Genomic DNA, 15,172 nt, shown 5'->3' on the forward strand with positions numbered 1-15,172 from the left:
AGCTGGTCATTGACCAAAATGAAGATCTGAATGGTATTTTCTTTTCAATACAGTATTATCACCTTATAGGGCTTGTGAGTGATCCATTTTTTTAATGGCTGGAACTTTTGGCTCACCTATCTTGCTAGTTGTTTCCTGTTTTCCAGAGACTTTTAGCCACCATGTCAATACAGAGAAATGCTATTACAAAAGGTATTTTGTAAGCAATGGGTAGAAGGAATAAGGTAGCTTATCTTGACAAGCCTCGTGTATTGCCATGTTTTGTGCTCTCCCACTGATGAGCTGTAAATAAGTTTTGTTTTCAGGATTTCTCCACTGAAGGATCATCTTCAAAATATTTTAAGAGATAAAAGTGGAAATGCCATGTGTGGTGGAAGCTGCCTAGCTGTACATAAAATGAATTGAGAATAAGGATCATTTTATTGTTAAAAAGCAGTTTACTAGAATAAAATATGTATTTGTAACCAAGTGAATCTTGGTTACATAAAAAAAGTTAGTAATTACAGATCTGGTATACCATCTGGAGCAGGAATGACACCCAGCCTGCATTTCACTGCCTTCACCTGCGATCAGGCATAAATTGGAGAGGGAAGTCTTTGGAATTTGTCTTACATAGTTCCTGAATGTTGGATCAAACATCAAGATGCCGTTGCTGATACTTAAGAGTAGAGAGGCAAGGAATGTTGCAGGTCCCATCTCCTAAGGAGGTATATCTAGTGCAAACATGTCAAACACAAGGCCCGGGGGCCGGATCCGGCCCGCGAAGTGGTTTCATGTGGCCCGCGAAGCCATCCTGGAAACAGTGAGGGAACGGCCCCCACTGCCTTGGTCCTGGCCCAGAGACCCTCCTTCTGCCAGAGACCCTCAGATCTGTCCCACTCCTGCCCAGGCCCCCATAGACACCCTTGTTGCAAATGATGTAGAGCTGGCCACGCCCACCCAGTAGGCCATACGCACTCTAGCCATGCCCACCCAGTAGGCCACGCCCACCCAGGCCATACCCACCCGGCCCCCTGAGGGCAACCGCAATGCTGATGCGGCCCTCAATGAAATTGAGTTTGACACCCTTGATCTAGTGGGACCCAGAAGGGCCTTTTCCATCATCATCTCCAGAGATTAAACTGGCCTCCACTTGGACACTCTTTCACAAGGCCCTGAAGATCTGGTTCTGCCAACAGGCTTGGGGAACTAAGTGTGGGATGGAGCCCATCCACCCAGTCATTGGATACAAGATGGGTAACAAATAAATTTTATAAATACATAAGTGGTTCATTTGATTGTGCGTTGTTGCCAGGTAGGGTTAGAGGGTTACTGTTTTTTATTTTATATTGAGTTTTTTATTGTTTGTTAAGTCGCATAGTCACTGAGACTGAGTGATAGCAATATAAATCTAACAAAGAAACTTCTAATTTTAAACTAAATCCAAGAAAGGGAAAACTATCCTAAAAAAAAAGCCTGCACCACTTCCAAGGCTTTACACGAGATACAAATTTTGTCAGGCTTTGCTCTTCTTGACTGAAAAGCTTGAGTCTTTATTAATATAGGTGAAGTGCTCCGTGGATACATCAGAGGGAAGCTGGTTCTACCACAGAAGTACCTACGTTGCTTTCAATCGTCCACCACCCATCCCACCCAAAGCAATTGTAGGCACATCTGTGCAAGCAACCTAATTGATGTGCAACCTGAACAGGGCTCCAAATCACATTCTTCACTTCAGGCATAGCTGTTTCTATCTCAGGACACAGAATGACACCCTCAAGAATGATACCCATCCATTATTTCTGCTGGGTTATCTTTATGAATCTCAAAGATGGAAACTGAAGGAAATACATTTCTAGACCTACTTTCTGTTTCATCTACATTTTCACATAGGCAAATGAGAGATAAAGTATTTCATGTTTCCAATACATAAAATATTACTTAGGTAATGTCTTACTAGCCTCCTTTCCACACTCCATATAAATATCATTGCTTCAGAGTTGGGAAGCATACATATTTTATAAATGATATCTTGAGGAATTATTGAACTATCAGAGAACTACTGACAATAATAAACAGAACAGTTGACACAACAGCCAGATACCAAAGTAGTTTTATAATAATTTTAATGAACTTAAGACATAGCAAAAAAACATTTCTATAATCATTTTGAAGATTCTAGCAACAAGCAATAAAACATTTTCTGCAATATCTACAGTTGTTTCTCTTAATAAAAGTATTCTCTATAAGTGATGGGGATATCGGCATCAAATTAAGTTATAAAAGCAAAACAAATGAATACTAACCTTAATACCATTAAAATCCATCAGTTCAAGTAATCATAGAAAATTAAAAACTGCCTCAGTAAAAACAGAAATGAATTAAACCTTGAATCTTACATAAATTATTAGTTGCACACTGCATTCTTCAAGATCTTTCCTGCATTTTTAGAAATAGTTGAAGCTATTAACATTTAGCACTAAGATTTTTTGAAAATGAATTGAGATGTTACATTGAGCAAATATAAAAATAAATTATGTTTTTGTTTATTCTCCATCATTGTATATATCATGGTAGCCAGCAAGAGGGAGGGGCCTGGAATGGGTCCTGAACTTTTTATAGCTTACGTGTGCACACACAAACACAGATATTAGCCTGATCATCCACCCACCCACCTACCTTTTATGTCAGACAGTGCCAGGCAAGATAAAGGTTTCTCATGCTTGTACAATCCTTTCAGTTCACTAGTCCTATAAAAGTTCCTGAAAAACTAATGTGTTGCTTTCATCGTAGCTATATCTTAACTAGAAGCAGAATTTTACCAAATATCACCTCAGTGATCAACAGTAAAAGAAAAGCAGATATTGTGGTATGAATGTTTTTATTAACTAAAGCATGTATTCAATTGAGCTTAATAGAACTTACCTCCAATTAGACTGAAGTCCCATCGTCTATCCCTATAAATGATTGTGTCTGAAGGTTCAATCTGAATTAGCTGCTCCACACAGAATTATTTTTAGATTATGAATCTGATAAAGTATTTTCAGTCTCATGAGTTACTGCTAAATTACTTAGAATTAGCAAGATCAATGTGTTTCATTGCAATGACTTTCTAATAAGTTTTTACATACACAGACACAGTTATGTTACTATTTATAAATTATCATTAGCTCAGTGAGCTGGGCAGAATAAAAGTTTAAGTAAAAATAATAAATACTAAAACTGCTATATTGATGTCTGAGACTGAGAGGAAAATTTCAACCAAAACCAAAACTGATGTACCTTAATATTATGAAACATTATTGGAACCAATAGAAAAGGATGATTTCTTAATCAATCTAGTTCTGAATTAAAAATATGAATCTAAATTACTGAGATTGATGGAAGTTTAAATGCATTTAAATATACATACTATGATAAAAATGAACAATCAGAGCACGACAGTCCATAATTGCTTCAATCAAGGTAAAGATTTTTCCTACTTCTAAAATCCTTTCAATATCTAATTGTGTATAAAATGTAGAAATATATTTAAATACAAATTAATGAAGAAAACAAATTCTCAGTATAGTTTCAGTACAAAAGACTTGTAAAAAAATTATATACTTATGCTCAGATTTGTTAGAATCCAGATTTCTGTCCAACGGTCTTGGAAACCTGAGCTGCTTATATTTTGAACTATTGCTGTAAAAACTTAAAAATTAATGTTTGGGGAAAAATGTATGTTTAGAAATTCATTACTTCAGTGGGTAGTATACAACTTCTGATGTGCATTTCTCCAGCTATTATTTTTCAAGTGATTTGCTATGCACTTATAAGAGTTTCTCACGTTTTCCAGCATAGATATATATCCTGCTGAACAGCAATGACATTGTAAACATGGAAAGTGATATGCATATAGTTTAATATTTTTTTTCCAGCGTGTCATACAGCATGCAGAAATTTAGTACCAACTACCAGTTTTGTAAAGTTCTCCCTCTATCTCAAAACATTATACAGGATGAATGATACCACTGTAAAAGAACTTATTTTCCATAACAGGATTTTCCATAACACTCTAGTGCAGGAGGCTCAATGCAAGAAAACAATAGTGGTCCAGAAAGAATAAGTGAGCAAGAGCTCAATGTGACATGCCTCAAATAAAGCCTTGTGCAATGTTCCAAAGGAGTTGTAACTATTGATATATCTGTTGCTTGAAACTGTGTGGCATTAGCAACACTGCCTATGTGTAAATTGTCATTTACGGCAGATCTCCATAATCGTGTTTACACATTTTAAATGTATTTGCAACCTGGCCACTTAAAATAGCAACATTATAATCCCTCCAGAATGTGGATGATGAGCCTTTCCCCCCTTCTCTTTCAGCTATTAAAATCTGAAAGTCAAGCCTTCCTGCAGTTTTTTAAGATGTGCCTTAAGCCAGGACTCGGGGAATTAGCACCTGCAGTCACTTCAGTTAAAGGAGAAAGTTATAAGCAGCTGAAGCTGGCTGTCAGGGGATCAACATTTTACTTTCAGGGGCTCAAGCTGGATGTGTGCAAGATGAATGAAAGAGGAAAGGATTTCTTCATCTCATGTTTAGTTATTTTGAAACTTAAAGCCATATAAGGCTGAATCTACACAAAACTATAATCCAGATTCCATGTGAGAATAATAAAATGTGATCTTGAACTCTAAATATACATCAGTTTCAAATCAACCACTGGCGGAACTCTTTGGAAAAAAAAGGGGGGCTAAATTTTTTTTAAGCCGTAACATTCATTTCTGTAAGATATTTGAAGAGTTCCTGCAAATTTTCAACATTCAGAAGAAAAGGTTAAGAGCAAGAATTTAACAATAAAATCACACTTCTTACCGCAATAGACAGCAATAATTTCTCTTTTGCATTGTTCTTGAAGTTTCTAAAATATGGTAGTTCGAACAATTTCTAAAGATTATCGTTGGTTATACAATTTCATACATTCTTAATCTGCATGCAAAGCTAATCTCTTCCAATTATTAAATATAAGGTTCTCCATTAAATGCAGAATCAAATCTAGCAATAGCACTTAAACTTATACAGTATACTGCTTCACGGTGCTTTACAGCCCTCTCCTAAGTGGTTTAGAGTCAGCATATTACCCCCAACAATCTGGGTCATTTTACCACCTCGGAAGGATGGAAGGCTGAGTCAACCTGGAGCCAGCGAGAATAAAACTGCCAAACTGCAGGCAGCTGGCAGGCAGCAGAAGTAGCCTGCAATACTGCATTGTAACCACTGCGCCATCACGGCTCTAAGATCTGTCTAAATCTAAGTCATGTTTTCAATACTAATTGACTTAGGTTACTTGTAAACATTTGAACTACAATTCTGTTGACATCACAATCAACAATGTAGTGTGTGTAAAAATAACAATGTTGATTGTGAATGTCAACAGATGTCAACAGAATTGTAGTTTAAATGTTTACAAGTAACCTAAGTCAATGGTTCTGACTAGACTTGATACTTTTGATACTTCCCAAGGATCTAGGATATTGTTCAATAGAAGCTACCGTTCCAAGTAATGCTACTTTTTTTGTGTAATTGATGAGCTGATCCTGTCCGTTCATATTGTATTCGATCACTTTCTCAATTTGATATAACACCAAGCACACCAACCACTCTGCCATCACTACTCTTTTTTCCACGTTTGTCCATTTCAAGGTATTTTATATTTATGGGTTTTTCTAGTTTTTTTTCTCACTGACCCATCTGCAGCTACTGCTTATTATCCATACTTGTTTCTTTGTAACTATACTCCTTCCTGGCTTATTATGGGCTAAATGATAATGATTTGAAGCTTGCTTGCTTACATATGAAGTAGAATATTCTACTTCATATATAACAGAATGAGTAGGAATTCTATTCAGAATCTTAAGACCTTAGTCCAGATTATTTATTTGTAAGATGTATAATGCCTCTCAACTCATAACTAGTAAAAGCACTGAATAAAAAACACCCATAAAACAAAACCTAGACAATGTATAAATACAAACATAAAATGGCTATACAACAAAACAATCATAGGAGGATTCCCACTCAACTGTCCTTGAATGCATGGTGGGAGAACAAAATCTTAAATGATTTTCATAAAGGTTAATGAGTGGGGCCCGATGTATATCAAGGAAGAGGTTGCTATAATAATCTGATCCAGAATGAAAGAAATTATGAGACCCTGTGTTGTATAATGAATATAGTCCTGGACTTAGACTGGGGAGACCCTGTAAAGCTCAATATCTGGCCTTGGGCCAGTTGCTGTCTCTTAATCTAATATGCTTCAGAGCCTTATTGTAAAAGTTATAAAAAATTATTGAAGGCAGAAGAAAAGGTTGTACATTTAGTACCTTAGTAAGATAGTGCTAGGGAATGCAATGGTTAATTTTACTAGAATAATATTGTATATTAAACTTGCTTCCTTAATCAACCCCTTAAATCATCAGCAGTATGCAACAAAACAAGTGAAGGATGGACAGATTTACCTCCATTTATTTACTGGCATTCCATGCTTAACAAGTTGACTTAGTATGTGGGGTGCAAGCCACAGCATCTCATGATGTTGTAATTTTGTTTTGCTATCATTACTGCTATATTATTATAATTTGTAAGTTATTTTGAATTTTGCTGGATTGAGCAGGATGTAAATATTAATATATTTTATACAGACATAAGTAAGACAACTGTACAATTGAACCATGTAATTCCTAGTTACCTTGATGCAAACAAATTACAACTTATATTTCTAAGTTATATTTCTTAGTTATAAACTAATATGTAATTTATGCTATCCTACATCTGATAATCTCTATCATTGGTTACCATGTGCTATCGTGATCACCTCAGGTTGCTAGCTGGGAACCTAAATTCTGATTGGTCTTGAAATTAGGAGACTATGAATTCTAGTACTGAGTTATGCATAAAGCCAGCTAGGAGACTTTAGGCCAGTCATTCTCTCTTAGCCCTAGGAATAGGTCCATGGCAAATGATTTTTCAAAAACACTGCTATGAAAACTGCAGACTTATCCATGTACATGCCAGGAGTCAAAGCACAAAAAGAAAGTGGTTAGTAAAGCACTGAAGTAGGTTTAGTAACATTTCATAATTTAGGGGATCATACATTCACTAGAAATGATTTCTAATATTGCCATTTATTTCCACTGAAGTATATTTTTTCTTGTTTTTGCAAGGTATTTCACATCTCCTATCCGCACTGATCTTGTATGATAAACCAATATATTTAAAATTCAAAACAAATTTACTTTTAAAATGGAAAGTGTACAATTCTTTGCAATGTTTAAGCAGTGTTCTCTCTTAAGAAGCTGATCAGATGAATTTGAAAGATGAAAAACTTAAGGAAGATTTTCATCAGCTTTATCTCAACCACAGAATCCAAACGCTATAGAAGTAGACAGAAAAAAGACACAGAAAAAATATTTATCATGTCGCAGATCATCATGGGTTTATTTTAGATTACAGATAAAACCTTTTAGATAAATCCACGCAAGCATTACTACGTTTCTTGACAAGTTGTATAACTGAAAAACTTCACACAACAGTATTTTTGTAGCTCAGGGATTCATTCAGGCATGTAATGTCTGGTTATATGATGGGAATCCAATCCAGAGAGCAAAGTTCAGATCTTCCATTTCTTCTGAGTTAGGCAGCTGCTAAACAATTTAACACAAACAGTTACTGTACCACAATGTAGTAAAATAAAATGTGATTTTTAAATCATGCAAGTGACCTCAATATGCAGAGTCCAATTGATGGGCCATAGCCTTACCAAAGATTTTCTTTCTCCAAAAGTGAGTTGATAGATATTTCTCCTTTGCTCAGTGAGATGGCATCCACACAGGATTTTATACAATATGGCATCAGTCTTGATTACAGGTGTAGTTCAACAAGATAATAACAAGTAAAAAATGCAGAACAATCTTCTGCATGATGAAAAATGCAGAACACTTTTCATGCATTTTACATTTTGTGCAATGAAACATGCAAAACGTTTCAAAAGAAACTTTCTGCTTAAATGGTTCAGCAAGAGCCTTCTTTTTTCTCAAGTCCTGAACACATGTCCTTGCGCTTGTCAGTGTTGCACTTGGAATGTTATTTACAAACGCTGTATAAATCAGAAACCATAAAAAGTCAAAGGAAAATGTAAAAAAATACAGTCACAGTTTAACAGAAATAATAATAATAATAGTAAAAGCCAAACCATAGCTGAAACACATACTACGGACGAGAAATCCATTTTTAATGGCTGGAAGTCCGAGACTGAAAAACAAATATTTTACACAATCAGATATATACAATACAGCTAAAATTTTAGGCAGAATTTTAGGGTTTTTTTTGAGAAAGACTATTGCAAGCTATATTTTCAACTTATTAAGCTAAAAGATAATATTTATAAAATGTCAACAATTGCTACTTAGAGATTTGGAAGAATTTTGTCTGTACTTACCAGGTGCTCTGCAGGTATGTCAGTTACTTCTGAAGCCAACTTATTTTTAACTTCACATTTATCATCATTCTTTTCTTCCTCTGTCTTTTTTAGTTCATCTACGGATGTCTGCATCTGATTTTTGAAACTATACAACTCACTGTCACCTGAACCCCCCACTTCTACAGATCCCTTTAGCTTTGGAAGGATGGATTCCATGCATGTCACAGCTTGGTTTTGTACATTTTCCCCATCACAGCTCCACAAGAGTTTACCAGGCGTGCCTCCTTTGCTACTATGTGGGGGTTGGGGCATGGAAACAGAAGACATATCCTGCAATTGAACAAGGGGCATGTTTACTTCTGCCACGTCATTCTCTGATGCAGAAGACACCACATGTGGAATAACTGCATCTGAAACCACTGAGCGCAATTTCTCCTCTTGATCATCAGGGGTAAATGCAACAAAATTAATTATTTCAGATTCAATCACTGGTTGGTCAGTGTCCAATTCAGTCATTTTGCTAGACTCTAAACAAATAGGTACAACCATTTCTAACTTTGGACTGTCTTCATTGTCCTCATTTAAAATTTCAGTTGGCAGAACGTCTACCACTTCAGGTTCCACTGTAATATTTCCCAGAGTGAAATCAATGGTTTCTAATTCCAAATTCGGTTTCAGCCTGGGAGAATCTATAGTCTTTGTTTCATCCGATTTTGGAGAGACTCCTTCATTTTCTAAATCCAGAGAAAAAGTAGTAGACTGTTCAAAACTAAGTTCTGGATATGTATTGTTTAAGTCAAAATTATCAGCTGGTGAGGTATTCAATACTTCATTATTCAGATCTGTGAAGGAGAGAGTCACCTCTCCAAGATGCCCAATACCGATTTCTGTTGGAAGAGGATCTAGTGTTTCTTGGCCCATTTCTGGCTCTATAGTTGAAAAACTGGCACTTTCTGTTTCTACAGTTCTTCTCTCTTCAGTGCCACTTAATTCCAAGTCAGAGACAGAAGATTTTTGTGTATCATGTTTTATAAACATGAATTCCACATAACTAGATTTAATTTCATTTGTAGAAGAAATACTATCCAGCACTTCTGTTTTTCCCACTTGGAGTTCCTTGGTTTCACAGCTTAATGGGAATTGATTGATTTGTTCACGTTTCTCTACTGTGGTGCTTATTGTTGCTACATTAACAAAGTTCTCGTCTGTAATCTCTTCAGGTTCTAGAACATTAACTACACTGAAATCCTCACCATCCTTTAACCGAGAACCATTCACATCCTCTTGTTCACTGTTGGTAAGGAAAGAGTCTAATTCACCTCTGTTTAGCTCTGAATCTGAAGGCTGAGGACTTTTACCACTAATGCGTTCCTCAGTGTCTAGTTTTAGATCAATTGATTGTTCTTTAAAGTAACTGACATTTTGCCCAGAATCAGAGACAGTTTCTAGAAGATTGTTAGAGATTTCTGAGAATTGTGTGACGGATTGACCGTCAGAAAAGTCATGTTCTGTTGTCTCAAGGCTAACAGATGGCTCATTAAAGCCATCCAAAGGAAGAGGGCTCATTTCTTCTATCTGCACAGCTAACTCAGTTTTCTCAGGTTCGGATGATTTCTTATTAAATTCAGATGGAACAGGATTTCCCATTTCTTCCTCATTATGGAATGGATAGGAAGTACCACTTGCTAAGTCATCTGCTTCTGACAGTGTAGACTGTATATCTGGAAAGGAGACTTTATCTAGGTCCCTCTCAACGCTGGTTTTGATCTCAGTAATTTCCTCATCGGTTGTCACCATTTTCTCATCTTTTACTTCCTCTGTTTCTAGGTTCCTAGCTGAGGAAGTGTACACACTGCAAAGGGATTCCTCTGACTTGGACTTTACCTGTAGGTTTGCATTTTTCTCCCTCTCAGTAGGATTCCATTTTCCCTTATCTGAAATTGCAGAATTCACTAGCTTGCTCTCGGCTGGACTCACCCCACTACTATTGTAAAAAATGTCATACAGATCTTTAGCATTACCTGCAGCCAGAGAAGAGTTATTTTTCTTCAATTTTTTAACATGCTCTCCAAAAACAGATGGAGGTGGCAAGGGGCGAGGACACATGGGCATCTCCAGTATGTTCTTATCATCCTCAGATACACCGGGTGCCATATCATCTGCCAGAATAACCAGTTGTTTTGGTGGCAGAGGGGGTGGAGGGGCAAATACTATTGGTGGTGGCTGTGGTACAGATAGTGACAGTGGTGGTCCTGGAGGTAGTGGCAGTAGAGGAGGGCGCCTATGCGGCCTCTCAAAAGTCAGAGATTGTTCATTTGCTTTTGTCACTTGTGAGACATCTTGCTTTTTCACCATTGCTGCAAGCTCCCGTGCCTTAGCCTGAGCTTTCGCCACTACCTCTGCATGCTCCTGGGCCTTTGTTGCATTTGCTTGTTCCACCGCCTTTGTCTCACTTTCGTGATCCCCTTCCTCTGCTTCTTCAGGTACCTTTATATCCTCCTGTGATCCCTTTAAAACTACTACTTCTCCCCCAAATGCTTTTGATATAATATCTGGTGGCAAAACAAGGTCTGGATTTCCCTCTTTGACAACCGGCAAAGGTTTGGCAGTGGTACCAGAAGATTTTATAGACAAAAAAGTATTTAGGGGTGCTGGCTTGCTTACTGTTGTAACTGGAGTCTTCCTTAGAACCATCACTGGGATTGGTAAATTGGGGCGGATTTTGGCTTGCGATGAAGTTGAAACAACTGGTGTCCAGGGGCTTGTATGTGGAATAACGGTTTTTCCAGATAACTTAATTGCAATGGGCTTTGAATTTGGCTTTCCGCTTTGGGACTTACTTTCTTTATCTTTACCTTCCTCGGGGCTCTCTTCTTTAGAAACAGCTGTATCTTTCCCCTGATTTTTTTCATCTCTCTCACTCTTTCTCCAACTGAATTTTCCAAAAGTTGTTAGTTTCGACTCCTTTTCAGAGTCCTCTTTTCCCTCTTCCTTCTTTTCCATTTCTTTGTCCTCTTTCTTCAGCTTAAGTTTAATCCCACATTTTTCACCATTCGGGATTTCTTTCCTTTTACTAATTTCATATTCATTATTCCCATCTCCTAGTTCTTTAATATTCTTTGTTTCTTCTTTCTTCGCTACATTTGTTGTCTTCTCATCTTTTTCCTCTTTTTGTTTTTCACACAGTTTCCGTCTCAGCCTGCGCTCCGTTTCCTGAATCACAGATAATCCTGCCTGATGATCCAGATTTCGCCTTTCTTCATAGAGAGGATTCTCATCCACATGTTTCTATGGGGGTGGAAGGAAACATTTCAGCACTGTTAGTTAAGGTATCAATTTTCCGTTGGAATAAGTCTGGATTCTTAATCTATTCTATTTATTTTACTATCTGACGAATTAATTGTATTTACTGGGAAAGAGGCTGGGGGGATAACAAAATTTATTCCTTTTAAGTAGCACAAGACAAGCTTCCTGAATTTCTACTAAGTTAAGAATATTGAGGTGATATTGAGAAATCACACTTCTGATTCTTCAGCACAGTTTGCACTTGCAGGCAACTCCCTAAGGTCAGATAATGTCATATCCCAGCTATACCTAGAGATGCCAAAGATGGCTTTGTCCTGCCTTGCCATTAACAGAAGTCAAGATGAACAAAATGGTTTTTAAAGGGCATGGGAATAATTATGATATGCTCCAATGAATTATTCAAAACTAGTATTCTGGACACTAACCTTATATTTCTCATTATGTAGGTGACTTTTCACATGTTGTTCTGCTGATATCTGGTCTCCAAAGAATTCACTGCAGAGCTGGCAGTAATATCCAGTGACTGGGATAAGAAATTCAGAACCTAAAATGCCCCCACACCCGAAGATTCAGTCACAAAAATAGTTTAAAAAACTAATATTTAACAGGCACAAAGCAACTATTAAAATATCAGCAAACTATACTCTAGATCCTAAACCCAATTCTTACTAGAATAATCTGATCTGAAATTTTAAATAATAAAGCAACTTTTGTCCATCATTCCTTATTATAGTTATTTCAACCCAGCATACAGATCAAATATAAATTGCATTTTCCACTCCTACTTACTTCTGAAGTAAAGCATTAATATATGGAAAAAAAATGCTTAAAAATTAGAAAAAATGTAAACAGAGTTGCCAGAACCATGAGATGGGCAATAAGTAAATTTGATAAATAAATAATAAATAAGCAAACAAAGTTGTGCACTGCTTAACATTATAATGCCCTGTGACAGTGTGCTTTGAAGAACTAAAGTTAAGACAGACAGCATACCTTTGGCTGGCACAGGTATTTTGTCAATTCGTTTTGTGACTTCCTGCTTTGTTTCAATTTGAGTCTTTGCCCAAGGTCTGTTATATGGATCCAGGGTCTATTTGCACAATGACAAAAACATATAGACTGATACATGAAAAAGGGGCTTGGCTTTTGGTCAAAGTCAAGATTAGTCAAAAAGAAATTGATATCAGCAGCATATGTGGAAGACTTGCAAACCCTCTCTCCACTATAACTTACTACAGGCATGTTAAACTGCTGGCCCATGGGCCGGATGCGTCATGCCAAAACCGCACCCACTCCATTGCTGGCAATGGGGAAAAAGGCGCAATACGTCGCGCGACGTCACATGACATTGTGAGTTTGACATGCCTGACTTACTACAAATAAAGTATGAAAAGTTAAAACATATCAGTATGTATGTACTTTATCATCTCATAGGCTGCAGTCAAATCAAACTGATGCTATGGTTTAAAGAGCTGATTATAAATCCCAAAAAACATAGTTCTATTAGCTTCAGCCTTTTCTTCCAGATTTCTTATTAATAATTTTTGATTCCTACATTGGGAAAAAAATCTAGAATAAATGGCAACTGAATTTGCTTATGGTACAGACACCATAGAATATATACAAGCGAATTTATTCCCAAGTGCATCGGTCAAAAAACAAGAGATTTCACATATCACATCAGATGCCACAAAACTTCATTTTCCATAAGACTTTAGGCTTTAGTGGCACAGTGTATTGATAAATACACTGCCCTGTGAACCGCCCTGAGTCCTCAGGGAGAAGGGCGGTATACAAATATTATTAAATTAAATATAGACTGAATAATACTGGTTGCTATGCGGTCAATTTTAAATAAATATAACAAATTTGGTGACCATGCTAAATAAACAAATGAACTTTTTAAAGGCATATTTAAAGGCATACGTATCTTTTTGAACAAGCTGGCCTGGCCTGATGGGAGGGGGTTGGGTTTTTATTACTTTTAAATGCATTTTAATCTATCTAAGAGTTCTGGGCACTTGTTTAATTTTTTTGATTTTTGTATTCTGTTTTTTAACATGTATTGCCCTGTTCACCGCCCTGAGTCCTTCGGGAGAAGGGCGGTATACAAATAAAATTAATTAATTAATTAAAATGTATTTTATAGCTTACATACATTAATGACAAATTGATGACTGAACACTTACCTGTCTATGTTTCTTATTATGCATATGTGTAAAGAAATCAAACATAGTTCCACAGGTAGTATTGCAATCTTTACACCAATGGTTCCCTGTATCATAGTAGTCATAAATACTGGTCCTTTGCAATGGCTGTGAAGAAGATTCCATAGGCTTAGGACTCTTTCCCTTCAATCTGTCACTATTAGTTTTTGATTCCTACATTTAAAAAAAAATCTATAAGATATACAGTAAGACAGTTCCTTAAAATCAGCTTTTAGTAAATATCACACATACAAACCACACCACACACACACACACACACACACACACACACACTGTGTCTATGTGTGTGAGATAAACAGAGACTAATTGCAGTATAGATCATATACTGGTCAAACCAATGAAAATGTCATTGTTTCAGTGAGCTGGAATTACTGATTCAGATGCTGTTCAGTCAACAGGAAAGAACTTCCATTGAGGTGCAGATATGTTGTCTAAATGATTAGTATATAAGCAATCAGTGAATTGTTTATACATTGGAGGGGGGGAGTTGCATGCAATGTATGTGTAGGAATGTAATATGTGTAATTCCAACCAAACAAGGAATAGTTGAAAGATTCTATGTTGTACTCTGCACAATCTCAAAATAGATAGAATAATAGATTTGTAACACTTGCCCCTCCATTTGTATTTAGAATTCTGGATGATATTTCAAGGCTTGTACAAAGTGTCTATTATATTAGTTGGACCAGTCCCTCTTTCTCAAATCTAGGAAAGAGGCAATGGCAAAACCATTTCTGAAATCTTACAAATAAATCTGCAGGGAATTATCCAGGAAATAATCAAGAATCAACAGACTCAAAGGTACAGTGCATGTGTACACACGCGCACACACACACACATTCGCACTTACTTAGACACAGATGGCAAAAAAATGCCCTTTCTTTCATATAAACTATGGCATCAGGACTCAGAATTTACCTTGACTAGATCAGAAGTTTTCTCCTGAATTCTTGCATTTTCTGAAGAGTCTTTACTTTCTGAAGACAGTTTCCGGGATTTCTCAAAAATATTAATCCCCAAGATCTGGGCTACCTTGTCAAGTTCAGACTGTTTCTTCTCTGCAGCATCAGCATTCATCTTCAGCTGAGTTATTTCCTTCACAATGTTATCTTGCAGTCGGTTGACTTCTATTAGCAAGGGGTCTTTGTGTCCATCCTTCTCCCTCCGTTTCTTCCTCAGCAATTCCCCTGAATCAAACAA

At 36.7% G+C, this 15,172-nt stretch overlaps 1 protein-coding gene across 5 annotated transcripts in view; it reads right to left on the reverse strand.

Moving 5' to 3' along the window:
- Nucleotides 1-1,944: 1,944 nt before the first annotated feature.
- LOC310643150 (zinc finger protein 318-like) overlaps nt 1,945-15,172 on the reverse strand; it is a 40,042-nt gene continuing 26,814 nt past the window's right edge. The window contains exons 6-12 of one of the 5 annotated variants that reach the window (XM_083367244.1): nt 14,891-15,159; nt 13,934-14,125; nt 12,738-12,834; nt 12,170-12,288; nt 8,457-11,726; nt 7,779-8,269; nt 1,946-7,662 (exon numbers count right to left, since the gene is read on the reverse strand). In XM_083367244.1, the coding sequence (XP_083223370.1) occupies nt 8,249-8,269; nt 8,457-11,726; nt 12,170-12,288; nt 12,738-12,834; nt 13,934-14,125; nt 14,891-15,159 (3,968 nt within the window). In that variant the 3' untranslated portion in view covers nt 1,946-7,662; nt 7,779-8,248. Of the gene's footprint in view, nt 11,727-12,169; nt 12,289-12,737; nt 12,835-13,933; nt 14,126-14,890; nt 15,160-15,172 lie in introns of all 5 variants that reach the window. The other 4 variants (XM_083367245.1, XM_083367243.1, XM_083367241.1 and 1 more) reach the window with 4 other exon arrangements.

The sequence above is a fragment of the Vipera ursinii genome (assembly GCF_947247035.1).
Source record: "Vipera ursinii genome assembly, chromosome: 1".
In the NCBI taxonomy this organism is placed as follows: Eukaryota; Metazoa; Chordata; class Lepidosauria; order Squamata; family Viperidae; genus Vipera; species Vipera ursinii.